Source organism: Staurois parvus, unplaced genomic scaffold (genome assembly GCF_062004578.1).
Source record: "Staurois parvus isolate SC_StPar_1 unplaced genomic scaffold, SC_StPar_1.0 ptg000019l, whole genome shotgun sequence".
NCBI classification, from domain to species: Eukaryota; Metazoa; Chordata; class Amphibia; order Anura; family Ranidae; genus Staurois; species Staurois parvus.
This window is the reverse complement of record NW_028317815.1, coordinates 4,364,577-4,392,026: the sequence shown is the minus strand read 5'-3', so window position 1 is coordinate 4,392,026 and position 27,450 is coordinate 4,364,577. Positions and strand designations below refer to the sequence as shown.

Sequence of the window (27,450 nt, the reverse complement as noted above, 5' to 3'; positions counted from 1 at the left end):
AAACCTGTTCTAGATAAAACACTATGGAATAGTTTTCTGGCAATCATTTTGAACAAAGTACTCTACAGAGGTTTATCGTAAAAGTATTGCGTGACAATATGTATTGGTGACCTTGGGTGGATTTTACCAGGGGGCCTACCAAATGCATCAATATCTGTTCAAATGGAGGCCCAATTATAGGCAGGGGTACCAAAAGGCCACAAAAGTGCAACACACAGAGTTCACCAGCATGTGGGGCAATATGTACAGAATTTCTTTAATTTATCTCTCAACCTTGGTAAGTGGAAGGCAATACACGCCTCATTTTTTTCAGTTCCCAGGTGTCCCCTCAAAACATCATTTATGGGCCAGAAGAAGGACCTTCTGTCTATATGGCTGGGATACCAATACTTGCTCAACAAGGTCTTCCCAAACAACTTTGGTAACTCTACAGAGAAGGTCACTGTTGGTCTCAAAATTAGTTAATCTTTTGTTTGTCCTTGTCTCTTTGGGAACTCCCCCTTTACAACCACTATCCATTTTCAATCCCAGGCCAGAGTAGGGTCCTGTATCGAAGCCTTCCTGATTGGGGAGTGCAGAACTAGAGGTCATCTCCTCAGCATCCTCTCCTAGCCTGATCTGTAACAGGAAAATCTTCCCCCTTTCAGAGAGCAGCTCTATCTTAGGACTCTGCTCCCCAGGACTGGCAACCTTCTCATTTTGAGCCAGGTAAGCAGAATCAGCATCATACTCATTACTTCATTGCACAAATCATCATATTTTGGAATATCTAGAACTACATCCTCTGAGGGCTGTAGGTTGGATTTATCTATCTGGTTGCATCCTTTCTCCCATACAGTTCCCAAAAGTTTAGAAAGTCAAGTCTCACTATTCTATTACTGGGTGCACCAGATTTCTTACCGGTCCAACCTCATTGTTTAACACTTCCATAGATGGTGTATAATAAACAGACACCAGTGGGTAGGATCTTGTATGGAAGCAGATAACCTGAAGCATTTTGATCATGGGTTTCAGCTCACCAACCCGAGTATCCTGTACCAGTGTTAATATACTCCCCAAGTCCAGTCGAGTGGTGACTATAACCTAGCTGATAACCACAGTGCATTAAAAGATTCCCCCCATAAGGAAGAGGGGCAGAGGTGGGCAGTACACACTTCTTGGGCAAAGACTGAAAGCCTAAGAAAAGGCCCACCCTGCACTGGCTTCTCTTGCCACGAGCACTATGCCACAATATGCCATTATTACACCTCCACGATTGTTTGGGGCTCCCCTTTTGGAGTATGAAGACTCTAGGTTGCCCCAGTGAAGAAACAGCAACTGATTCTTTTAGGCTGATTGAAGGGTTCTGTGACAATTTTTCACAAAGAACTAAAACTATTCCCTGGTGTGTAGGAGCGCTGCCTTCTGTCTGGTGGGGTGAGCAGTTCCTCCCTCGCTGTGCATCTTACGACCATTACCACCAGTCAGTCTGAAGATGTTGAGTCACACTCACCACTGCAGGTTGCTCAGCAGAGACCGAAGATACCCGTTCATCATCAACCTCTCTAACATTTGGGATTCTGCCAAGGTCTTGAGTTGCAGCCACTTTGTCCATTGGCATCTGAGGTGACTGGTCTGATTTTTAGCTCCATCAGTGCATCCACTGTGTTCAGACAATCATCGTCCACCCCCTGGGAGAGGTTAGAATCTTCATTTTCAGACAGTCATAAACCGTAGCATCTTCAGTAATGAGGCCAGCTCATTGGTCTTGGGGCCTCGTTTTGCCGTCCTCTCAAATGTTGTCAGAAATGACTCCACGTCATTGGTGTCAGCTTTTGTAACACATGACTTGCTCTTGTAGTTGTATTGTTGCCAGCAACAACCACTGCCTCACGACTGAGACAATGGTTGTACTGCATCAAAGTCTTTATGCTGCAATGGCTTATATCATGGCAATTATTTTGACTTTTCTGTTCCTTTGTTATGCCTCCATATTTTTCTGGAGAGGTATAGTAATGCTCAAAAGTTTGCATACCCTTGGAGAATTAGAAATAAACAGTACCATTTTAACAGCAGGCAAAACACGTTTCTTTAACTTCTTATGAGAGAATCATGTTCAACTGTAGGTCTTAACAGAATGGCACAATCATAAAACAAAGCATGGCAATACGGAAAGGAGGAGCAGCCAATCAGTGCTCATTACACTGTGAGGTCTCTCTCCTCCCTGCAAGTCCCCGGGTGCGGTGCTGGAGACAGGCAGGGAGGGGAGGAGGAAATAAACAGCGCAATGTTAAAAATATGAATTGTTTAAGTCACCAAAAAGCCCCTTTCGTTTTTAAAAGCCCCAGACATTCAATAAAGCACCTCAGATTAAAATACGGTTTTGGTTACAATTTTTTTTTTCATCAGGACAAGTAGATTGTCATGAGGGACAAGTAGATTGGGACACCTATTTAGTCCCTGGACAAGTAGTTTTTTTCTACTTTTAAAGAAGTACAGACAAAGCTCTTCTGGCTGTAATTCTCCTGTGGAGTTCGTTCTGCACTCCTGTGACCGTTTGCAGCTGACAGCAGGCTAACAGAGGTCCAGGCTGGGGAAAGATCTCGACTTAAAGGCGGTATCCACCCCAGAGTCTGAAGCGGCATCTGTGATCCGCTGAGAGCCTGAGCCAGCCATTCCCTCCCCTTCCACAGCCTAGAGCTCCAGTGAGTGCAGGGTGGGGGTGGGGAGTAGACAGCGGTGACAGTCACCACCCTCTGCTCAGAACGGCTGTGAAAACTCATCGATCAGCAGTTCTCATACTAAGAGCTGCCGGGGGACAGATACAGCAATGGACCAAAACTGCTTCCACCTAGGTAAGTATAACTGGGGGGGGAACAAAAGAACTTCTCTTTTCAGTCTGTTCCACCACACCTGTCCTAGCACTAGCTGTAATGATTGGTCATCAGCGAGATCACAGTTGAAATAAGATGCTTTAACATAAAAGGCTTGCATGCAGCAAAAGTCTAACAGCCGCTCCTTGTCAGAGGTTTACACAGTCTCCGTAAAATTACAGAAATGTGCTTATATCATTACAATAAAGTCCATTTCAGAAAGGCACTACAAAGTCCAGCTATCAGCAGAGATTTCTTGCCATTCTCCCAAAGTCGCACACATGTAACTACCAGTGGTCCTCCCAGAACAGTTTGCTGCTTTAACCCCTTGTCTACCGGGCACTTTTACCACCTGCCCAGGCCAATTTTCAGCACTGTTGCACTTTGAATGACAATTGCACGGTCATGCAACACTGTACCCATATGACATTTTTATAATTTTTCACACAAATATAGTTTTCTTTTGGTGGTATTTAATCACCACTGGATGTTTTATTTTTGCAATATAAACGAAAAAAGAACGAAATGTTTTTTGGGAAAAATTTTTATTCTTTGTATTATAAAATTTTTATTGATGAGGCTACACTGATAGGCAGCACTGATAAGGTGGCACTGGTGGGCGATGATGGGGCACTGATAGGCGGCAATGATGGGCACTGATAGGTAGCACTGAGTGGCGGCATTGACTGGCACAGATTGGCAGCACTGTTGGGCACTCTTGGGGCTGCACTGATAATCAGTGCCCGATTATCAGTGCAGATGTCTGCTTTGACAGTTACCAGCAGTACTTTCCTCACTGACAGCATGAGGAAAGTACTGCCGATAACCGGCAAGTGTATTTACATAGTGGTCAGCTGTGATTGGACACAACTGATCAAATAGCAAAAGGCAGCTGTGATTAGCCTTTTACCATGTCATGTGATCAGCTGTGTTCAAAAGAACACAGCGATCACAGACAGCGCAGGGGGAGCATTCTGGAACAATGTCATGACACCCTCCCAGAACTGCACTACCGCGCTATAGCCGTCATTTGGCTATACCGCGGTAGTAAAGTGGTTAAAGTGCTTGTAAACCGGATAACTGAACTCTAAACAAAGCACATCCTTCTATACTGCGTGCTTGTTTCTATATAAAAATCTGAGTGTGATTTCTCTTTGCTGCCCAGTTCTCCTGTTACCTGCATAAGTCACTTCTAACAGCTTTCCAGGAAGCCAAGAGAAAAAAAAGGTGGTGGGGAGGAGAGCTCTAGCACACAGCCTGTGATTGTCAGCCACAGCTGGGCTGTGTGTCCCTTCCCTCCAATCAGGCTCAGAGTTCTTCTCCCTCAGCTGTGCAGTGTGTGAATTTAGATCCCGCCCCCTACTTTGTGCTGCTGAGAGATGCTGACAGATTCTATGTAAATTCTGTCTGTTGTTGAAAGCTGTAGGAGGTCAGATGGCTGCAGATAAACAAATACAGCATATGTAGGAGGATTTTTTTCATCTCCATGTATCATCTTAGGCTTGTCATTTCAGTGGGCATATGTAACAGTTTTCAACCATTTTAACCACTTGCCATCCAAAAGGATTTACCCCCCTTCCTGATCAGGCCATTTATTGCGATACAGCACTTACTTTACCTGACAATTGAAAAATGAAATTTGTGTCCTTTTTCCCCCCACAAATAGAGGTTTCTTTTGGTAATATTTGAACTGAATAGCTTTTACTTTTTGCTCTATAAATAAAAAAAGTCTAACAATTTTGAAAAAAAGAAAAAATAAAAAATAAATATATATATATATATTTTTTATATATTTTTTTTTTTTTTTTTTTTTTTTTTTCTGCTATAAAACATATCCAATGAAAAAATTTTAAAAAATCAAAATTTCATTGTGAATTTAGTCCAATATGTATTCTGCTACATATTTTGGTAAAAAAAATACATACCAATAATTGTATATTGATTATTTTGCACAAACGTTATATAGGGTGTACAAACTGTTACATTACTGGAATTTTTATTTTTTATAATAGTAATGGCGGTGATCAGTGACTTATAGCAGGACTGCAATATTCTGGTGGACAATTTTACACTGACACTTTGTGGGAAACAGTGACACGAATACAGTGATCAGTGCTAAAAATATATACTAATTGCTGTACTAGTGACACTGGTTGGGAAGGGGTTAACATCTAGGGTGATCAAAGGGTTAAGTGTGTTCCCAGCTATGTGCTTGGTGTATAATAGGGGGTGCTTTTACTATGGGAAGTGATGGATCCTGTTCTCAGCTCTACAGAGATACATAATTCGTGACTAATCCCTGTCACAACAGAACTGTATCTATGTAAACATAGATACAGCTCTGTTCTTCCTCCCTGACGATCTGCAGGTGCCGGTGAGCACCTGCCCAAAAAAAAGAGGGAATACATACCTACAATCCAGGACCCAAAATTCATATTCAAGAACAAATCATCCTGATGCACAATTCATGCATTTCAATTGTGTAGGCAGCTACAGCTGTACAGATACTCAATATATTGTCTAAGGGCCATTTCACATCAGCAATTCTGCAGCACAGATTTGTGGCAGTCACAAATATATCAGCTTGTTTTCTCTGTTGACTACAAATGCTTTTCCAATTAGCTACAAGTTGCTGGTGTACATTGGCCACTGGCAGCTGAATTGGATAACAGAAGCAGTCACCAAAGCAGACAATTCTGGCGCAAATTCAAAATTCGAATAAAAAGTCAGTCAAGTCTGTTAGTGATTGACCTTCAAATAACTTGGAGCAACAATTCCACAACACTGGTCACTGCAATTAATTTTCTAGCTACATAAATACTAAAATCAGCTATCCTGTAGTGCACTACAATACCCAAAGCATGCAGCCACTGTATAGTAGCCATATCTGAAAGGAACACCACTTGCAATCACCAAAGCAAAGTATGAATCCATGAAGTTTACACTACATGTGTGAGCCCTGAGCACTAGTGTCACTTTCTCACTGGTTATCAACTTGTCATACATATACATCAGGAGAACCTCTGAAGTTAAACGTAATCGTAAAATGAGGTTAAACACACTTAAAAGATTACTCCCTAAATACCAGAACAGGCAGCATAAAACCTGACCTAAACAGAAAAAGAGGTTTCATTCTTGTATTCAATGGAATATATGCATTGAAGGGAATTTACTAAGAATGGAGGAAACAGAATCTGGAGCAGCTCAATGGTATATTGTAACTAGAGGATTCAATAGAGGATTCATTTTTTTGTAAATGTTTGTCAACCTTGCCTCTGACCCATTTGGAGAGTTCTTTGCTCTTCATGTTGCTTAAAGGATAAGTTCAGCTTTTGTAATATGTTACACCCATATATCAGGGTGTAACATGTTACAGATCCATCCGTGGAAGGAAAATTGCTTGATTCCCCATCAACATAGTCCGTGTTAATGGGGGAATCCCTCCTACAGCGCTATTGTGTTCTGCCGGCGGAACACAATGATCTCTTGGTGCAGCTATAGCCGCAGTCAGTGATCATATTAAAAAAAAAATCTGATGGTTCTTGTTTATGTCAAACTAAACTATTTTGCACCTTCAAAGTGGTAGTAATGTTCTGTACATCACATGTTACAAAGCCCCAGAAAAATCAATTTGAATTCTGGGTTTTAATGCAACAAAACAGGTAAACAGAGAGGGTGAATACTTTGTAAGACACTGTATAATTTTTCTGTCTCAAAAGCCTTTTTTTCCCCCATTGTGGTTTCCTTTGATAAGGCTCAATATATTCTGGATACGTATCACCTGGAATGCTATGACCTTATTCCACCCGAGACTTGGCTGTGTAAGACAGCTTATAACAACAGCTGTGTTTAACCCTTTTTTTTGTCTACGACATAAGGTGGCACACAACCATTTCCAGCTTGGCAGGTCACTATGCCTTATGTTGGCTGTATTTCCCACATGCTACAAAGCTCATGGTCTCTCCACCAACCATGAACTTCTATCAGAATATCATGAATGAAGGTCAAACGGGGGAGGGGCCTGAATATGGCGCCGGCTGGTGGTGTGTGCTAGGAGCTCCAGTTACCGCCAGAACATGCTAGAGAGAGTGGAGCAGAGAGAATCCTCATGATTGGTGCCACCTGAGCTGGGTATTTGTGCTGAAGAGATCCGTTCCTGCTGGCGCCTCCGTACTCAGCTGGAGATGAGTGAGTGGAGAGTGGAAACCGCTCGGTGGAGCGGGGCAGAGCCCGGTGTGGAGGCAGGGGTGTCTTTGCCTGGCTATCTAGCCAACAGAGGAGGCAGCCAAGAGTCGGGTGGCCGCAGTAGAGAGAGAGGGACGGTGCTGGGACGGAGCTGGAATCGGGGGCCGCTGTGTGCACTGCGAGTGAGGGGACAGATTGTGGAAGGAGCTCTGTGGAGGATCCAAACCTCTCGACATAAGACACTGCGGAAGGTCCTGTGAGAGCTGGCAGGCAGACTCTTGAGAGGGAAGCGGTGGAGCGGAGAGAGGAGGGAGGAGAGGCGGATGGTTAATGCCCCTGCTCACCCTAAAATCAAAGCGGCACTGCATACAGTCACTTTGAAGTTGTGTGGGCTGAAGAAAGGCTGAACAATTATATGGTGGAGAAAGGGGAGTGCCCACAAATAAATAATTATATAAACTAAAAGTAACTTTCTAAGCTTTGAAAAAATTGTTATCAAGAAGTGGCTGGTGGAAGCAATGCTTAGAAGTTTAGTGTGGGAAGTGACATAAGGGGCATTTAGCAGATTAAAAATAGAAATCCCTAAGGGGATAGGGCTCGAGGATCGGAAGAAACTATGAAGGAGTGTGGATATCTGACAAGTAACATATATTAAGCCCTCGGGAAGGAAAACGAGGTGCAAAAACCACAGGGTCCCTGATACCATAGGCAGAAGCTCGGTATGCCCATGCTCATTCATCCATTCATTGCTGCAAATATATCTACGTAGCCGTGTAATCAAAAGAGGATTAAAAACTTACTTAGTTGCAAAAAAGATGAAGAGGAGGAGGGGAAGAGAGAAAATAACTATGAAGGGTAGATCGTTGAAAGGAGGAGGGGCAAAGACACCTAAAACCAGCATAGGCTCAATTAAAAAAAACACATGTTCGATATAGCTGGGGTTTTCCAGCATGGATGGAAAGATAGAATCACAGGATGGAAGGAGGTTGAGGTGTGAAAGGTACAGCATAGGAGGGATAAATGGAGGCCAACACATTCCCGGACACAAACTTTAAAAGGTGAAAGGGAGGCGTACATAGACAGAGCCTTACCCCCAACTAGAGGGATCAAGGCTAGGTATTATCCCACAACAGATCCCCAGGCTATAGGCGAGCCATAGGTTTCCTGGGGGTGGGGAGGGGGGAGAGGATGGGGGGTGGGAGAACGTAGAAGAATTTGTCTAGTAGTTTTTTGCTGGCTTGGACGTGTCATATTAAGATCTACACCTAGGTGGATTTGAAGAAAAGGAGTAGGAATTAAAAAAGGGATGGAGGATGGGAAGGTAGCTAATTTTTTAGCTTACAATGTAAAAGGATTAAACTCCCCAGTAAAAAGGCATTAGATCCGAAGAGAAAAACATAAACGTTCTATGGACGTAGTGTTCCTACAAGAGACAAAAATAGACACATCTATCTCATGAAACAAGAATTAGGTTACAATCTAAATACTACCCGGTTTGTATTATGCCGACTCCCCAATAAAACGAGCTAAGGGGATAGCTATTCGAATGGCAAAAAAACGTGAGATTCACTATAGAAAACAGAATGGTGGACCCTGATGGGCAATTTTTGCTTTGGAGGGGGAAATTATACACTCGCAAATATTTGCAGCCCAAATAAGAACCCAATCAAGTTTTTAGAAGATAAGTTAAGGAAATTGATGGATTTTAAGAAAGGTAAATTGATCGTAGCAGGGGATCCTAACTTCTGTATGGATTCTAAGTTGGATACATCATCGCATGAAAGAGGGATGGAAGAAGACATTTAAGACAAATAAAAAAGAAATTCTACCAATATCAATTGGTAGATGCATGGAGAATAAAACATTTTGGGGCAAATGATTATACGTTCTATTCCTCAGTACATGCAACATATTCTAGATTGGATTGTATAATCATAGAACACAGACTATTGGAATCATTGATTAAATCCAACATCGAGGTTACATTATTATCAGATCATGCACCAGTTAAAATGAAATTGAAAGTGGGGAGGAATATATAAAAAATGTATGCATGGAAATTAAACAAAACACTTATACAAAATCAGATGACGGAAGTAAGGATACAAAAAGCAATAGAGCAATATTTTGAAATAAATGAAACGGAAGAGGTTTTTAAGTGCAACTATTTGGGAAGCCTATAAGAGGTATCCGGATTTCCATAGGGGAGGATTAAGAGAAAACATGATGGGAAAAGATCAAAACAATAGAGGAATTACAGTTAGGTCCATATATTTTTGGACATAGGCACAATTTTAGTTTTTTTTCAGGTATTTACAAAAAAATATTCAAGCTATAGTTGTATAATGGATATGGGCTGAAAGTGCACACTCTCAGGCCGAGTCAATCACCTGATCTCAACCCAATTGAGCATGCATTTCACTTGCTGAAGGCAAAACTAAAAGACAGAAAGACCCACAAAAACTGAAGACAGCTGCAGTTAGAGCCTGGCAAAGCATCGGAAAGGAGGAAACCCAGTCTTTGGTAATGTCCATGGATTCCAGACTGCAGGCAGTCATTGCCAGTAAAGGGGAGATGGCTACTCTTAAGAGCTGTAATTCCTAAACCCTTCCTCCAGTTTGAATGTACATACCTTCAAATTAAATGATAAAAACTAAAATTGTGCCTGTGTCCAAATATATATGGACCTAATTGGATATGAATTGGAGCAAGTACATAAAAAAAAAAAAGAATGGAGACTAATACAACAAAAGAATATTAAAGAGAGAAGAATTAGTCTATTGGAACAGCAGACAAATAGGGCCTTTAATATGGTGCTGAAAGAAAGATATCAATGGGGAAATAAATCCGAAAAATATTTGGAAAGGTTGGTAAGGAAAAAAAATAATTATATAGAAGATATTAGAGATAAAACAGGAGAACTAGTATATTCAACTAAATCAATTGCGACTGTATCTCAAAATTATTATAGCTCCCTTTATGCGGTAACCTCAAAGAATTCAAGAGAATTGGAGGAGATTAGAAATAAAAAAGTCCGGATAGATCTAGAGAAAGCGGCATCACCTAAAATAGAAGAATAAAGACTGGCAATGTTAGATAGACCAATAACAAAAGAAGAGGTATTTGAATCCCTTAGGAACACACAAGCAGGGAAAAGCCCAGGGCCAGATGGATATACTGTATGATACTTATAGGAGCTTTAAAGAACAACTAGTCCCAAAAATGTGTGCGTATATGAATGCGTTAGGAGAGGGAATGCAAATAAGTAAAGAATCTTTGCTGGCACACATAATCATTCCTTAAGAAGGTATAGATCTATCACAATGTGCCAGCCATAGACAAATAGCATTACTGAACATAGATATAAAACTGTATGCAAAAGTTAACGCCAATAGGATGAAAGATTTAATGCCTGAATGGATTCATATAGATCAAGTGGGGTTTATACCGGGAAGAGAAGGTAGAGACAATGGTCTGAGGTCACTACTAGTGCTACAGAAAAGTAAGAAGGTTTTACTTCTGTCAATAGATGCTGAAAAAGTGTTGACAGGGTGAACTGGAAATTTATGATGAGTATTCTAGAAGTAATAGGACTGGGGCCAAAAATGATTAAGTGGATAAAAGCTCTATATAGCTATCCTTCTGCAGCGGTGAAAGTTAATGGCTCATTGTCAGATTCCTTTGATATGTATAATGGAACAAGACAAGGATGCCCACTTTCATCGCTTTTATTTATATTATCCTTAGTACCCTTGTTAGCAACGATATGGCATAGTGTAGATATAAAGCGGTTAAAAATTAGAGAAACAGAACATAAAGTGGCAGCGTATGCAGATATGTTGTTTTATGTAGGGAACCCCAGAGTAACATTACCAAATCTCATGAGAATATTAAAACATTATGGAGAATTATCAAGTTTTAAAATCAACCTCTCCAAATCAGAGATATTGGATATTAATTTAGCGAAAGCAGAGAGACAGTCTCTACAAGAAAAGTTCCCATTTACCTGGAGGGATAAAGAAATCAACTATTTGGGAGTAAAGTGGACTCCGTCACTTAGAAATATATACCAGACAAACTATATACCATTATTAAATGAGGTTAAGGACAAGCTGAGGAAGATTTCAAAAAGATCACTTTCTTGGATAGGATGAATAAATATGGTGAAGATGGTGATGGTGTCTAAGATCCTGTATAAATTCCAAATGTTACCAATATATCTGCAGCAAATGTATTTTAGGGTCTTAAAAATAATGATAATAAGATATATATGGGCAAATTAAAAAACCAAGGGTGAAATATAAGATGTTATTTAAAGACAAAATAAGTGGGGGTTTAAATGTGCCGGACTTTAAGAGATATTATTTTGCAGTATTATCACAAATAATGGATAGAGTATATAATGCTTGAAGGAAAAGTTGGGTGGAGATTGAACAAATGTTAAGCATAGAACAATTTCATAAAATTATTTGGGTTCCACAACAATACTAATTGTTGTCGGAAAACACTAGCACGTTAACAAAAAATGTACTTAAGGTATGGGATTTAGTTCACAAAGAAAATGGATGGGGATTTAATTCACCATTAATACCACTGGAAGGAACACATTTTTTTTTGCTGGCTAAAACTACTTTAGTAGGAATTTGGATTAAAGATAGGAATGTACGATTAAAGGACATAATTAGTAACAGGGAAATATGCACGTTTCAGGAGTTGAAACAAAACAAAAAAAAAAAACAAAACAAAAAAAAAAAAAAAGGACACGTCTATGTACTTGATGATGTTGGAAAAATGTTAAAAAAATGTTTGATTGTTAAAGCAGAGCTCCACTTTAAGGACTGCTCCCCCGCTCCCCATTAATGATTGGCACCTTTGGGGGGCGGGGGGGGAATTTGATAGGTATCTGCTCCCACTTCCGGTCCAATCGCCTAGGCAGTGGGTACCCAGCTGTGAAGCCGCAAGCTATCACAGCCGGGTGCCCACAGTGAAGATGCTGGCCTCCTGGAATACAGGACGGCCGGTGAAACGGGCTGCGGGACACACACCATGGTTTTTTAAAAGTCAACACCTACAGTTTGTATGGCTGCTGACTTTTATTTTTTGACAGGGTGAGTGGTACTCCGCTTTAAGTATTAATGTATTTCTTAAAATCAGTTTCGTATTTAAGAAAAAGATAATACATTAAAAAGAGAATGTCATGAATGGACAGCAGAGTGATCATTTAGAAATACTGACTTCGTAACCATGTTTACTATCTTTTCTTTTGTGAATTAACAGGATGTGCTCCGTGAAAAGCATTTTCTGTCCAATGTGTGAGTGTGGCTGCAATATAGAAAATAATGGAGTACGCAATTTAAAAAATATATTTTCTTTTTAAACTACAAAATAATTATGCTATAACAAGATTTAGTTCAAGCCAAATAAACACAGGATTATTTATTTCATCATCCATATTATGTTTACCAACCTGCACTTGCTGCTGATCCCAGTATTTTGAAGACTGATATACTCGTCCCCCTGTTTGTAAGGGTAATGGAATTTGAATATTCCCATTCATGTTTAGTATTGACATAGGAAACCCAGATGTGCCAGCATTGTGTGTCGTTTTATCAGAGATGTTCTTTTTTGCGTCAAAGGTCTCTTTGCTTTCTTCTAATTTAATGCTGCTTGGATTCATTGGAATTTCTCCCATCTGTACTAATCCACAGTTATCCTGAGGTACAGAATTATTTATTAGAGTTTGAGACTCAGGGCAAGTAGCATGGGCAGAAAATATGGCCCAAGACTCGACATTAGGTAATTGTCCAGCAGTCGACGAACTCGCAGGTACTAGTCCATACAACTGACTACTATCTACAGTTAGCAGCTCTTGGCGAAGAGGAATGTAGGCTGGTTGCTGGCTCTGCACAGGCAAAGCAAGGACTGCAGCAGGAGCATTTTGTATCGATGTGTGATTAACAGTGTAGCCATCTTCAATTGGCAAATCAAATTTTCTTTTTTTTACTGGTTGAGATAATCCTGATGAACATGACCTCCTATCCTGTGAGGTTGATGTACCAACAATGCTAGCATTTTGTCCATCAGAAACAGGCTGTACATCAACCTGCTGCTGCAAAGTCTTATTTGTCTGGCCTTGCTGAACATCAACATTGTGGCTCTGTCGCAACTGTACATGGTGCATTGGGATGTGATGCTGTTCAAGAGGAACTCCAGGACTTACTGTGGAGTGTTGTAAAGGAGATGCAATGGGCCTAGCAAGCTCCAACAAAGACCCTGCCACATCTGCACTGTCCATGTAAAAGAAATGGTTCCTTTGTTGATAGACAGAAATCGGAGAGTGTACAAACTGCTGCATTTCCTCAGTTCCCTTTCCACTGAGTGAATCTAAGAATTCCTTCATGCGGTGTGGGGGTATGGTCTGTGCTTTCATTCTCAAGTAATCTTCATATGGAATGGAGTTTTCTAAAGAATGGTTCATCGTTCCGGCTATTAGAAAAATATATATAAGCATACAGAGAACATTGAGAAATTAATTTTCACACAAAGCAAAACAATGTATTAAAAAACATAAAAGGCAAAAAGACCCTATTCTTAATAAAAAAATAAAAAAAAAAAAAAAAAACACACACATACATACACACACACACCTATCTCAATATCATTCATAAAGTATTTATGGGCAGCACAGTGGCTAAATGGTTAGCACTTTCGCCTGGCAGTACTAGGGTCGTTGGTTCAAATCCCAGCCACAGCACCTCCTGCCTGGAGTTTGCATGTTCTCCCTGTGCCTGCGTGGCTTTCCTCCGGGTACTCCGGTTTCCTCCCACACTCCAAAGACATGCTGGTAGGTTAATTGGATCCTGTCTAAATTGGCCCCTGTATATGAACCTTAGATTGTATGCCCCTTGTGGGTTAGGGACTGATGTGAATGTACAATATATATGTGTAAAGCGCTGCGTAAATTGATGGCGCTATATAAGTACCGGAAATAAATTAAAAATAAAGTATTCAGATCCCCTTCACTTTTTTCAGTTTTGTTATGTCGCAGTCTGATACTACAGTTGTTTAAGTTTTTTTTTTATTATTAATGTACACTCAGTACCCCATAGTGACAAAGTGAAAACAGAATTTTAGAAATGTTTGTAAATGTATGAAAAAGAAAAAACTGAAATATTACATTGGCATAAGTATTCAGACCCTTTGCAACAACACTTGATATTTAGCTCAAGTGCCTCCCATTTCTCGTGATCATTGCCAAGATGTTTCTACACCTTGATTGGAGTCAATCTGTGGTAAATTAACCACTTGCTGCCCTGAGGATTTACCCCCGTTCCTGACCAGGCCATTTTTTGCGTTACAGCGCTGCATTATTTTAACGGACAATTGCGTGGTCATGCAACGCTACACCCAAATGAAATTTATGTCCTTTTTTTCTCCCCACGAATTGAGCTTTCTTTCGGTGGTATTTGATCACCTGTGCGATTATTATTTTTTGCGCTGTAAAAAAAAAAAAAAAAGACCAACAATTTTGAGAAAAAAACAATATTTTTTACGTTTTGCTATTAAACATTTCCAGTAAAAAAAAAATCTGATATCATAAATTTAGGCCAAAATGTACTCTGCTACATGTCTTTGCGAAAAAAAAAAAAGAAAATCCCAATACATTAAATCGGTTTACGTGAAAGTTTTAGTGTTTACAAATGGCGGTATAGATACTTTTTTTTTTTTCTTACTAGTAATGGAGGCGATCAGCGATTTATAGCGGGACTGCAGCGGACATTCTGATACTGGGCAGGAATGGGTGAACATGAAGGGCGATCAAAGGGTAAACTGTGTATAGGAAGTGTTTTACTAGGGGGCGGTGTCTGTGTGCTTCACTGTAATCACACCGCTCTGGATGGCTGTGCTGTGCAGCATCATGTTGTGGGGATGCTTTTTTTCCAGCTGGGACAGGGAAGCTGGTCAGAGTTGTTGGAAAAATGGATGGAGCCAAATACAGGGCAATCTTAGAAGAAAATCTGCTAGGGTCTGCAAAAGACTTGAGACTGGGGTGGACATTCACCTTCCAGCAGGACAACGGCCCTAAACATACAGCCAGAGCTACAATGGAATGGTTTAGATCAGCGGTTCTCAACCTGGGGGTCGCGACCCCTTTGGGGGTCGAACGACACTTTCACAGGGGTCGCCTAAGACCATCGGAAAACATATTTCCGATGGCCTTAGGAACCGAGACACCGCTCCTCTATCAGTCTCCAGGTGTGGGCGGGATGACATGTCGTCCCTGTCATCTGGACACACCCCCCGGGATCAATCCTTCGCCGGTGATTGACCGCCGGAACTGTAGCTCAGGAGAGGCACACAGGCGGCCAATCACCGGCAAGGGGGTGGAGCTTGGAGAGGAGGAGCCGAGCGGCACCGCGAAGATCGAGCGAGTGAAGAGGAGGAGAGCAGCCGGAGAAGGAAGACATCTGACCGGTAAGTGTCTGTACCATGGGAGAGGGAGGGAGCGAGCGAGCCCAGGCTGGAGCAGGGGTCAGCAAGGTAAGTATCATTGGTGTCAGTGGGAGGAATAGTGCCCCATCATTGTTGTCACTAATACCAATGATGGGGCACTATTCCTCCCCCCACTGACACCAACGATGGGGCACTATTCCTCCCCCCACTGACACCAACGATGGGGCACTATTCCTCCCCCCACTGACACCAACGATGGGGCACTATTCCTCCCCCCACTGACACCAACGAAGGGGCACTATTCCTCCCCCCACTGACACCTATGATGGGGCACTATTCCTCCCACTGATACCAACGATGGGGCACTATTCCTCCCACTGACACCTATGATGGGGCACTATTCCTCCCACTGACACCAATGATGGGGCACTATTCCTCCCACTGACACCTATGATGGGGCACTATTCCTCCCACTGACACCAATGATGGGGCACTATTCCTACCACTGACACCAATGATGGGGCACTATTCCTACCACTGATACCAATGATGGGGTACTATTCCTCCCATTGACATCAGTGATGGGACACTATTCCTCCCACTGACACCAATGACGTGGCACTACTCCTCCCACTGCAAAATTACAGTTATGAAGTAGCAACGAAAATAATTTTATGGTTGGGGGTCACCACAACATGAGGAACTGTATTAAGGGGTCGCGGCATTAGAAAGGTTGAGAACCACTGGTTTAGATCAAAACATATTCATGTGTTAGAATGGCCCAGTCAAAGTCTAGGCCTAAATCCAATTGAGAATCTGTGGCAAGACTTGAAAATTGCTGTTCACAGACACTCGCCATCCAATCTGACAGCTTGAGCTATTTTCAGGCAGCACAGTGGCTAAATGGTTAGCACTTCCGCCTGGCAGTACTAGGGTCGTTGGTTCAAATCCCAGCCACGGCACCTCCTGCCTGGAGTTTGCATGTTCTCCCTGTGCCTCTGTGGGTTTCCTCTGGGTATTCCGGTTTCCTCCCACCCTCCAAAGACAAGCTGGTAGGTTAATTGGATCCTGTCTAAATTGTCCCTAGTATGTGTATGTATTAATGTGAGTTAGGGACCTTAGATTGTACGCCCCTTGAGGGTTAGGGACTGATGGGAATGTACAATATATGTGTAAAGCACTGCGTTAATTGACAGCGCTATACAAGTACCTGGTATAAATAAAATAAATAATAAATTTTGCAAAGAAGAATGGGCAAAAATTCCACTTTCTAGATGTGCAAAGCTGGTAGAGACATCCTCAAAAAGACTTGCAGCTGTAATTGCAGCGAAAGATGGTTCTACAAAGTATTGACTCAGGGGGGTTGAATACAAATGCTGATCGCCGCCATTACTAGCAAAAATAAAAAATCCCAGTATATATACCACCATTTGTAAACGCTATAACTTTCACGTAAACTAATTTACACATTTTGGGATTTTTTTTCAGCAAAGACATGTAGCAGAATACATTTTTGCCTAAATTTATAACGAAATTTGTTTTCTTAAACCTTTTTAAAAGGGACATGTTTAATAGCAAAAAGTCAAAAATATTGCTGGTTTCTCAAAATTGTTGGTCTTTTTTAAAAAATGTTTATAGTGCAAAAAATAAAAACCGCACAAGTGATCATATACCACCGAAAGAAAGCTCAATTCGTGGGAAAAAAAGGATGTAAAATTTAATTTGGGTACAGCATTACATGAGTGCACAGTTGTCAGTTAAAGTAACGCAGCACTGTAACGCAAAAAATGGCCTGGTCAGGAAAGGGGGTAAATCATCAGGAGGGCAAGTGGTTAAAACTGCATCGATTCTCCTAGGTACATTTGCACACAGGTAAATGATTTAGCTGTGGTGAAGGAATGAAACTGGAAAAGGAAAAGCAATGCTCTAAGAAGTTGTTGTTGCTGAAACAGTAATGTTAAAAAAAAAAAAAAAAAAAACCTTGAGCATAGCAATAAGACACACGGTACTCTTACAGCATAAACAAAGTCAGACGCAGGCAATGTTCAGGTATTCTGAAAGGCTAAGCTGCCAGCGGTCAGAATACAATAGCCTGAAAAGAGACTTCTCCATCCACGCTGTTTAGCATGGATGTGAGAATCGATATATATTTCTTGCAGTGTATGGTTAGCTTTAAGGACTTAAAACACATCGGTACATCATGCGGACTTCTCTTTGTAGTAAAGAAAAAAAAATGTCCATTATCAGCTTAGTAGTAGCAGAAACCTGTGGGACTCGGTACACCCATCTTTTAGAACAGAGAATTCTGTCAGAAGTGGTCCATGCAGGTAAAAAGCCAGATATCCAACATGCAAATAAGGCCAAGCTGCTTAAAAACACAAGAACGTGAGTGCAGAAAAATGGCAGCAGGTACGCTGCACAAATTGAAAAGTGAAGTATTTGGCTGTAACAGAAAGCAGTTGATTTGTCAGAGGCCTAGAGAGCAGAACAAGGTTAAGCGTGTATAGGCAACAGTAAAAGCATAGTGGAGAGTCCTTGCAGGCTTGGGGTACCATTTCACTGTGATTTGGTCAGAATTGGTCTCCTTAAAATACAGGCACATACACTCACCGGCCTCTTTATTAGGTACACCTGTTCAATTGCTTTGTAACACAAATTGCTAATCAGCCAATCACATGGCAGCAAATCAATGCATTTAGGCATGTAGATGTGGTGAAGACAACTCGCTGAAGTGCAAAACGGAGCATCAGAATGGGGAAGAAAGGGGATTTAAGTGACTTTGAATGTGACATGGTTGTTGGTGCTAGATGGGCTGGTCTGAGTATTTAAAAAACTGCTTATCTACTGGGATTTCCACGCACAACCAACCATTGCTAGGGTTTACAGAGAATGGTCCGAAAAAAAGAAAATATCCAGTGAGCAGCAATTGTGTGGATGAAAATGACTTGTTGATGTCAGAGGAGAATGGGCAGACTGGTTTGAGATGATAGAAAGACAACAGTAACACAAATAACCACTCGTTACAACCCAGGTATGCAGAATACCATCTCTGAATGCACAACACGTTGAACCTTAAAGCAGATGGGCTACAGCAGTGGAGGACCACACCGGGTGCCACTCCTGTCAGCTAAGAACAGGACACGAAGGCTACAATTCACACAAGCTCACCAAATTTGGATAATAGAAGATTAGAAAAACGTTGCCTGGTCTAATGAGCCGTGATTTCAGCTGCGACATTCAGATGTTAGAGTCAGAATTTGGCATAAACAACAAGAAAGCATGGATCCATCCTGCCTTGTATCAATGGTTAAGACTTGTGGGGTAATGGTGTGGGAGATAATTTCTTGCCACACTTTGGGCCCCTTAGTGCCAACTGAGCATCGTTTAAACACCACGGCCTAGCTGAGTATTGTTGCTGACCATGCCTTTATGACTACAGTGCACCCACCTTCTGATGGCTACTTGCAGCAGGAAAATGCACCATGTCACAAAGCTCAAATCATCTCAAACTGGTTTCTTGAACATGACAATGAAGTCACTGTACTCCAATGGTCTCCACAGTCACCAGATCTCAATCCAGTAGAGCACCTTTGGGATGTGGTGGAACAGGAGATTCACAACATGGATGTGCAGCCGACAAATCTGTAGCAATTGTGTGATGCTATCATGTCAATATTGGCCAAACTCTCTGAGTAATGTTTCCAACACCTTGTTGAATCTATGCCACAAAGAATTGAGACAGTTCTGAAGGCAAAAGAGGGTCCAACCCGGTACTAGCAAGGTGTACCTAATAAAGTTGCCAGTGAGTGTAAACACCTATTAAGCAACAATAGGAGGCATTTGATTTATCCCAAATTCATTTTGCAGAAGGACAATAACTTGAACCATACAGTCATAAAGAATGATCTGAGAAAATGGGAAAAAGGAATCCCAGTATAGAAGATATGGCCCTCAGAGAACCCTGATCTTAACATCATTCAGCTTGTATAAGATTGCATGAAGAGACAGAAGAAATCGAGACTGCTTTCCTAAGTGTTTAGAACAATGTACCGGTTTAGGTCATTTCAGTTTATTCCCTTTTGTAATGCCTATGAAATGTTTTGGCCTTGGACCCTTTGTTCACAAAAAAGCATTGTTGCCCATATGCCAGAAGCACGAGAAATGACATTGATGTAATTTCTCTAGGCTAAAGGAACAGAGTCACAAGACATTAGACTGCTTAAAGCAGATAAGAAGTGTTTGTGAGATTGAACGTGTTTGTGACATCTAGAAATGTTACATTAGACTGCTTAAATTAGATAAGAATTTGTTTATGCATTTAAAAATGTTTACTTGTTTGAGAAGTTAGAAATCTTTAAGGGTAAATAAGAAGCCGATTTGTGGCAAAAGTGTGATATTACGAAATAAGACGTTGTTTGCCAGTAAAGTGGCAGGGTGTGACAAATGGAAACTTTCTGCTAACTCCTCCTGAGGTGGGCGTGGTGCCCGCCCATTTCGGGAAAGTTGCCAGAAGAATTTAACAGGGTACATATTAAGAGTCCTAAACACGTTCAAATTTGAAGCCTTCCTATGCGAAAGGGGAGGCTCTGACGCTGGGATTTTCGCCAAGGCTATATGGGCTTATCGAATTGGTCGTGTTTAAGCCTTCTCCGTGACCCCCTGTGCATTATGGTTCCGATGGGGTCTGTTCCTTTCCATAGCTTTGATAATGTATTAATTCTATGCTGCGACGCTGTCAAAAGATGTGTATTTTATGCTGTAATGCTCACATTATTATTGGTGTGTGTTAGTATGCAGATTGTGAGGACTATAAGATATATCCTCCGGTGTGTTGTGTGATAATAAAAGTGGAGGTTTTAACAATGCAAGAATACTGCAGTTGGATTCTGTTATTTCTTGGGGTGCCGAGTGAATGCTATGACGTGCCAGGGCAGGTTTTCATTTGCTAGTAGGTCTCTCACATGCTTAGAATAATGGTGTAAATGCTGTTTAAATCATACCTGTGTGGTGTATGTGACTTGTTCTTGGTGTTTTAGTAAAGCATTGCATTAGACTTTTGTAGGTTAATTGCAAAATAAAAACTATTAGCAGCATTATTTTCAAAAAAATTTTCAGCATTTTTTTAAAATGTAAGTTCATCTTAGCAAAAAAAAAAACACACAAAACAAATCCACCTATGCAGTAAAGGAGTGCCAGTAGATAGAACAAAATATGAACTGTGCTGCAATTAAAAATATTGAATAATGTACCCACTATTGCTGGAAGCCATTTTTACCCCTCCAGAAACTCAAACCAGTTAGATTTTAACCTACTTGCTCCCCTACACTGCATATGCTTTTTTTTTTGTTGTTTTTCTTTTTTAAGCAAAAGGTGAGCTCTATAGTCAAAGAAAAAGACTATAGAAAAACAGATTTTGTATTTGATGTAAAAACCTTTTCATGATGTTTAGTGAAGGATAGAGTCCTAAGACATTTGGGTCATTCTGCCATCTACAAGAGGTTATGGACACTGATATATATTACATTCAATGAGTTAGCTCAAACTTTTGAAGGTCTAAACCCTTTGACTCACAATGTAGGTCAAGATCTGTGTCAGCTGTTCCCTTACCAGGAGGTAGTCCAGATATCCCACATTGGGGACAGGCTGGGAACATAAGGCAAGAATCACAATCGTAGTTAATACTCAGAAGACAGAGCAAATGGCAGGGCCATGAACTGAAGTGTTTATGATCCAGAGCAAAGTGAAATAATCACTGATGTGCTGCAAAAACTTGGACATGCAAGTACATATCTCTGATGTCTACATAACACAGATGATGAAAGAGGGATGTCACACACTTGGTGCATTTCATATACATCTTTTGGGACCAAATTAAGACATTCAGGGCCTTCAGATCCAAATCTAGATTTATTCTCTTTTTTAACTTTGAAAAGGTTATTCTTTAAAATTCTTGGAACCTCTTCAAAATAGCAACTGAGGTGAAAACCTCTTGCTCCAGAAGAACTGCTGAGACTGTTAATCTGAGCGGTGACATCAGAAGGTTGGAAGACATGTGAAGAGGGAGTTGGGATAGAAACTTTAGCTTGTAGCCTACTGAAACCACCTCTTGTACCTAGGCCAGTTGCGGTCTGTCCTAATGTCCACTTTAAAAAGTGGGGGCACCCCTTCATTTCAAATAGGACTTGTGTGCAGGTTTGAAGGTTTAAGTGGCCCAGGGTTGGCAATGCAGCAAATTCTTCTCTGTCTCAGAGAAGGTGTAATTCTCAGCTTTTGCTGGGGTAGAGGAGTACTCTTATCCTGCTAACATCCTTGGTGGGGAGGGTGTCCATGGCAGCTCCAAAGAGACATTCACCTTTGAAGGGCATGTTCAGCAAATGCTTTCTACATGCCCACTCCACATCCCAACAATTTCTCAACAGAGTTCCCTGCATGTTCACTGATATGGGAAACATCCACTAAACATCTACACTGTACTGTAGGGCTGTCGGCATCAATGCTAAGCACTCCACAAATAAAAAATTAGGATGGAGTAAAAATGGATCCCTTGCCATGAGTTTAGTCCATTGCCCTAATGTTTATCAGGCTAATATGGGCATGGCAGGTTGCAATGCAGGGCTTGCAAGGGAAGACAAAATGCTGGAGAAACTCTCCATAACCTTATCTATAGAATCCTTAAATACTGGACAAATCTACAGAGATCATCTGAGTGATATTAAAAGAGACATGCCAGGTCAGCAGCCGAAACTGTTGAATGCTGCATACAGAATGTCTGGAAAAAAGTGTGTGCATGGGAAAAGTTTTAGTGGTCTTAGGGCCTCTCAGGGACTCCAGACCAGTGGCAGCACTGAAAGAAGCAGCATCGCCATCTTTAGGCTGATCTGCTCCACTAATAAGAGTGGAAATGGTACCTAAGCCTGGGAGTTATGGTGAGTGACTGTCTGTGACTCCTCAGGGACAACTTTATCTGCCAAAGATTTAAATCTTCTCAACAGATAGAGCCAGCAACTGAACATGCAGTCTGGCCCATAAATTTATGCACAACTGCAGTAAAAACTCTAGCATAGGACAAGATTCCAGGCTGTCAGGAATTGGAAAGGGCACAATGCAGGCCACCCCCAACTGTTAATGGATAGTGAGCTGGAGAGACCTGATACAGCAGGACTGCTCATCTTGTGTTTGGGATCCAACATGTTGCATCACAAAAAAAAGTAGCTTAAATGCAAGGTAAAAGCTTACATTCACTTACGAACAGGCTGCTGTAGCCTTTGAAGACTACAAAGATTAAATGAAGTGAAACTGCCTTCCTATGGAGATTTAAAAAAAAAAAAAAAGTGTAATAAAAAGGCACCTTGTGATAAATAAAGTAGCTCCTGGTACTCAGCCCACACAGCTTACTGTTTCTTGAGTCTTCAGAGACTAGGTCACACCAGAGGCTGTACCATGACTCTGGACCTAGGAACCATTCAAAACATAGTATATGAAGGCATAGAAAGTGCCACAAACAGAACCCAATGCCTAAAAGGTCGCACTCCGGGAAGGCCCTGCAATTGTCCAGTCCAGTGGAGTTCGGGTAAAAATGTCAAAGCTGTTGCCAACCAAAAGATACGCTAATATGGATAGCTGCATAAGCAGCTATCCATATTTGTGTATCATGTGTATATCCACAAGCAGCTATCCAGGCTGTTCATGTGTGGTTTTTGTTTCCAAGTGTCAAAATCTTCCTGTAGGTGTCAATATGACCAAAATGTCACTGAATCAAATGTTCCTCAATGAACAAGACAGTTTTAGAGAAGTATTTGCTAACTTTTGTAAACATAATTGCCAAGTTAAATATATAATTTCCCAAAATTCATCATACCTTACTCTGGCATTGGTCATCAAGATAATCGCTGTCCTCATGTCCACAACTATCAAGGAAGTCAACAGCTGAGAGATCACTTGGTTTGTTGTTTTATTTGTGATTCTAGAATAAAAGAAAAATGTATACAACATAAAATCAAACTAATGTATTTTTAAATGAAGCACATTTTTAAAAAAATGATTTTTTTTTGTTCCAATGCTTTTATAGCAAAAGGATGATCTGTAGGTTCACACTATCACTCTTAGGAACTCATAGTCTCTGCATCCTATGGCATGAATTTAGTAAAGATGTACTTTGCCAATAAAAGGGCATAGCAACAGTTTTTCCTGAGAGCATGTCCATTCCACTTTACTGCCCACGGCCCCTGTTTAACTGTCAGAGACCTAAAAATAAGGATTTTCAACCTAACCATACAATCATTTTCTTGGAGTAAAGTACAGAACATAGGCTCCTTTAAAGAAAGCCCTCCTTCTGCATTGCTCCTGCTCATTGCTTTTCCCAGAAAGTGCACAGCCAAGACAAGCTGCAACTATGAATCAGCCATCACCTTTTTAGCTGCTGTCAGACTGGCCACAGTGTGTAGGGGAGTGTAAACATGTAGTCTGCCCCAATGGGGACAGAACTGTAAAAAAAAAAAAAAAAGATAGAGCATCTTTATGTCTTGAGCATGAGATACAGTATATGCTGCCACAATCAGGTGAAGACACTAGCAGACAAAGTTGCTAGGACAGCCCACAACAATTGCTCACCCTGAATTTTTTAGCAAGCAATCAGAGGAAAACACCAGGACAGAGGAGACAGTGGTCTGTGTCCTTAACCCCAAGAAAAAAAAATTACAGGTAAGTCAAAATTCCTTATATCTTTATTGTACAAAACCCAAGCTCTTTTAGGTCTTTAACATGGGACATCCCCAAGCAATACAACTGTGGAGTGGGCAACACAGCAAACAATGCAACAGGTTTAGTACATTATGGCAGACATACCTGTCAAACGGTGCCCTCCTGCACTGCAGTGGGATTGATCTGGCGAGCCCCCGGCGATTCCACCTTCGGCCCCGGTTTTCCTTCTGGATCCCATGCTTTCGGCCTGGAGTTAGGCCAACCCACAATGATGTCACTCCCGCGCATGCACACGGGAGTCACATCGCCGTGGCACAGATCGGGACCGTAAATGTTTGCTGAGCTGTGCATGTGCGGCTCAGTGATCATGACAGCTGATCTTTTTAAAAATTAACTTTACTTCTACTTTAAAAGAAGAAAATCAGGTTCCCCACTCAAAAAGTGGCTTGCAGAACCTTACATCTGAAGCTGCCGTCTGCAAAGCCCTGAACGTCCCACCTAGTAAAACTCTGTCAATGCATGAATAGCAGACCAGGTGTGGCCTTGCACATTTGAGAAACAAGCGCTTGGTGCCATAAAGCCCAAGAAGCACCAACTGAATGAGTCAAGTGAGCCTTTCAGGCACAGAAGGAATGCAACCCATCAAGGTATAGGCCTTAGTGATAGAAAAAAAAAAAAAAAGGCTAACAAAGCGCTCAGCCCTGACGAATATGTGATATGGAAACAGCAACCGGACCACTAGTCTGAATATAACTAAGGTTCCACACGTCAAAAGTGGATCAATACATGAAAAGACAGATAAAGGATCCACAAATGTGAGTATACAAACAAAAAGGAACAAAATAGGTCATGGATAGCCCACACATGGCAATCGCCGGCTACTGAAGTTATCCCAGGGTAGGTCCACAACTGACAGCGGCCAGATCTCCTTCCTGCGCAGACCAGCATCTCTCCTACCAACGGACAGATCCTTCAACTGTCCTTTCAACAGCCTGGCCAGGGCTCTTCTGAATCATCCAAACTGTGTGCAGATTGTGCGATCCTGGGCCCTATCCTGCTTATGAATCACTGGCCTCCTGTGAATAATTTTGTGCATCTTTTTTATTTTAACTGGCTTCTCTTGGTGCTAAGCCTTACTGATATTCTACCTGATCCATCTAGACATAATGGAACTAGATGCAGGACAGCTCCTGCGAGAGACTGCAGACAGGACAAAACAAAAAAACGTTTGGATGGATGCAGTGACCAAGAGATAAACTTGCACTACGCATACTACATCTACATACTGCAAAAAAAGTTATTTGGTGTGCTTTGGAGCAAGACAAAAAGGGACAATGTCCTAATTTACAGTATAAGCCAAATCTGAGACCCATCTTGATGACTTCATAGCCAAGGGAAACACCACCTCACTAGGTCAGCCAAGGGAATATCCCAAATAGCCTCAAAAAGGAGGCTTCTGTAGCGCTTACAGGACCAAGATGAGATCTCAAGGTGAAACAAGTATTTGAACAGGGAGAGCGATATGAGCTCCCCCCCACTCTCCCTTCAACAGCACCTCCTAAATAATCCTTCAAGAAAAGGTCGTGCACGTACCCAAAAACATGGATTACATGCGAGCATGGCAACGTAAGGTTCTAAGGGAGGGAAAAACTGGAAGTGCTGCTAAGGCACTGCAAAATCACAGGAACTTCCCATGTTGGGGAAAAAAAATGAGAATGTGTAAATACATACCCTTGATGCCCAATGAAGAAATTTCCCTTGTTTACGTGATACAATTATGAACTGGATCTAGTCCATGTACAGCTTTTGAACTTGCAAGAAAGTGTTGAGGATTTTAAATCCTAACACTAACAAAGGCAATTGGCGCTGAGAGAAGACAAACACCAGAACATAAGGTTGCAATATCAAAACATATATATTAAAAAGTCCATAGAGTCCATGGCATAAGAACTACATAGCGGAAGCTCCCCATAGAGTGAAGCAAAACTCTGTGGAAATATAAAAAATAAAACACAAGGGGGCGCCAGCCTAAGTGCAGTATAAAATACAAGTTTATTAAAAATATCCAAATTACTACTCACAACTGAGGCACGTATATAGGCGTTTATCGTGTCCTAAAAGGACATATGCAGGGGCCGGTGAGTGACCACTGGAGCCCAGGCATGGAGGGTCTGGTGTAAACATGGGCCATCAGTCGAGAACACCGTAACCACCGCTGAACGCATGGAAGACCAGGCTGGAGACAACATCCAATTGGAACGTGAGGATGAGTCAGGTGACACGTTTCAAAGCTTCCACTTTTTCTTCACACCAATACAATTGATTGATAGATTACATGTATAAATTTCTGGTGCCTGGTGTGCTCTCCTCCTCTCCTGTTGCTCCTCTGGCTGCAGCAGGTGAAATCCGGCTTTCACCTGCTGCAGCCTGAGGAGCAAAAGGAAAGAAGAGAACACCAGGCACCAGAAATTTATACACGTAATCCATGAAACCTGAAAACAGCAGACTTCGCTTTACGGCTTTCTCCTTACTAGGTAAGAGTAAACTTTCCATTAGTGACTTTGTAAATAAAGGTGTCTAGCGCCTCTCCAAAGAGTTCTTTTCAGTTACATGGAATCCTTTCTAAACATTTCCTACAAACTGTCACTGCAAACTGAATTTGCAGCCATTAGATCCTGCATGTCTGTACTGACATGAGAGCCTGGCAAAAATTTTGACACAGGAAGCCCACCACTCTACACAAGGCTACTGGGAGGAACTCCAGTTTTTGAAGCACTGAGGGATCCATCAGAATCAATCAAGGGTTGGGCATCATGTACTTTGCCCAGAGTTTGGTAAATGGTCATGCACACCACCAACAGTTGCATGGTCAAGCTCGGCAGACCAAAGAGACTTTAAAAGGTTAGTATGGGCAAAGCTCTTTTGGCATTACTTCTCATGTGGGTCACAGGTGTTAACTTACTTGTGCACTCCTATGACCCAGAATCAACCAACAGCAGACGGATGTCCGCAGTCGTCACAGAGCACACGCCAGACTCTGGAGGGATCCCGACTCCAATGTCGGGACCCACCAAAATTCCTGACCAGAAGCTGGCTTAGCTTCACAGAACACCTAACAAGAATGAAAACTCTGCACCACAGGCAAAACCAAAAGAAACCAAAAATAAAGAAACAGATGAATGTGATTATGGCTGCTGCAGTCTTCAAAATGTGTCTAACTTCCACATTAGTGAGCCCTATAAATGTGTATATAAACTGC

The 27,450-nt window shown here is 41.5% G+C and overlaps 1 protein-coding gene across 2 annotated transcripts in view; it reads right to left on the bottom strand.

Moving 5' to 3' along the window:
* The window catches only part of LOC149472863 (transcriptional regulator QRICH1-like), a 68,857-nt gene that overhangs the window by 29,941 nt on the left and 11,466 nt on the right, over positions 1-27,450 (bottom strand). For both annotated transcript variants that reach the window (XM_089684632.1, XM_089684635.1), the window contains exons 2-3: positions 23,350-23,454; positions 12,505-13,523 (exon numbers count right to left, since the gene is read on the bottom strand). In XM_089684632.1, the coding sequence (XP_089540758.1) occupies positions 12,505-13,515 (1,011 nt within the window). In that variant the 5' untranslated portion in view covers positions 13,516-13,523; positions 23,350-23,454. The remainder of the gene's footprint in view (positions 1-12,504; positions 13,524-23,349; positions 23,455-27,450) is intronic.